General features: G+C 34.3%; 1 gene segment (V, D, J or C); it reads left to right on the top strand.

The window, feature by feature from the left end:
* Positions 1 to 20: 20 nt before the first annotated feature.
* On the top strand, positions 21 to 551 carry LOC107081025. The segment is given in 2 exon segments: positions 21 to 72; positions 244 to 551. Coding segments are annotated over 2 exon segments (360 nt in total).
* Positions 552 to 1,451: the final 900 nt, after the last annotated feature.

The following is a 1,451-nucleotide window of genomic DNA, read 5'->3' on the forward strand; positions in this document are numbered from 1 at the left end:
ACTGAACCACCAGCAGCACAATGATGATGTTACTGACTCTACTGCTGACCATCCTGGAGCTCCTGGTTCAGGGTCAGACTCTCTGCTAAAAACATCAACTCAGGATTAAACACTATAATGATCCATCATTTGAAAAATATTTATTACATTCTTCAAGAACAGATCATCTTTTTGCACTATTCTTCTTTTATTTATCAAAAGTGATTTTTCTAAGGTTTTTTATTCCTTTATTTTTTTTTCCAGGTTCATCAGGCGACATCATTCTGACTCAGAGTCCAGGAGCTCAGTCTGTTGTTTTAGGGCAGACTGTCTCCATCAGCTGTAAAACCAGCTGCAATCTTGGCGGCTACCTCAGCTGGTACCTCCAGAAGGATGGAGAGTCTCCTAAACTTTTAATCTCTAGTGCTTCATCTCGTCAGTCTGGGATTCCAGGTCGTTTTAGTGGAAGTGGATCTGGAACTGCTTTCACTTTAACAATCAGTGGAGTTCAGGCTGAAGATGGAGGAGTTTATTACTGTCAGCAGGGTAGCATCTTTCCATTCACACAGTGAAACAACGTCGTACAAAAACCTCCCAGACAAAGAGGAACTGATCTGAATCATTTACAGTTTTACTAGAATGAATAATCTTTTTCAAAGAGTTTTTTAAATATTACACTCTAAAACACTTTTTCTAAAATAATGATGTTAAAGTTATTATAAAAGTAAAGAAGTATATTTTAATTAATTGAGAAAAGAAAAAAGATGATTAAAAAGTTTAGTATAAATTTTTAAATGTTTGATTTCTCCAAGTTTAAAAAAAGTTTTTTACCAGTGGATCAAACTCTGGTTCAAGCTGACTGTTAGTAGAGTTCAGGTTGAATTCTGATATTTTTCACTTCAGGCGATATAAACTGTGAATGTCTTCATAAACTGAAAAGTTTATACAGAAACCTCCCTTACTTAAATCTGAAGGCAGCAGATGAAGCAGACACATCCTGATGAAAAACTTTACTTGCCTGCAAACACATGCACTTCAAAACATTTATGAACAATAAACAGCTAACACAGAAATAAATGTACCGGTAGTTTCACACCCTAACATTGCACTATTTTTTTCTAGTATTTTTCTTAGGGTCAATATCATTATTGTAACTTATAGTGAAGCTTTTTAGCAGTTTTTGAATATTCCTTTTCAAAAGTCAATAAAGAAATGGCACAGAAAAAAGAAAAAATGTATTGAAAGTATTAAATGGAAATACATAAAATATATATTTAAGCTTGGGGATCTGTTTAAATAAATTAAAAAAAACAGAAAGAAAAAAAGCAACATGAATACATGCCATGACGTCAGTTTGTAGGGCATATTGATGTAAGTTAGCTCAAATCTCATAGGCCTGAAAGAGAAACATGATGACATGTAGAGTTCAGCTCCATGTGACTGACTCTGTGTGTTTGCATATGTGTCCTCCC

The sequence above is a fragment of the Cyprinodon variegatus genome, unplaced genomic scaffold (genome assembly GCF_000732505.1).
Source record: "Cyprinodon variegatus isolate N-32 unplaced genomic scaffold, C_variegatus-1.0 Scaffold2696, whole genome shotgun sequence".
NCBI lineage: Eukaryota > Metazoa > Chordata > Actinopteri > Cyprinodontiformes > Cyprinodontidae > Cyprinodon > Cyprinodon variegatus.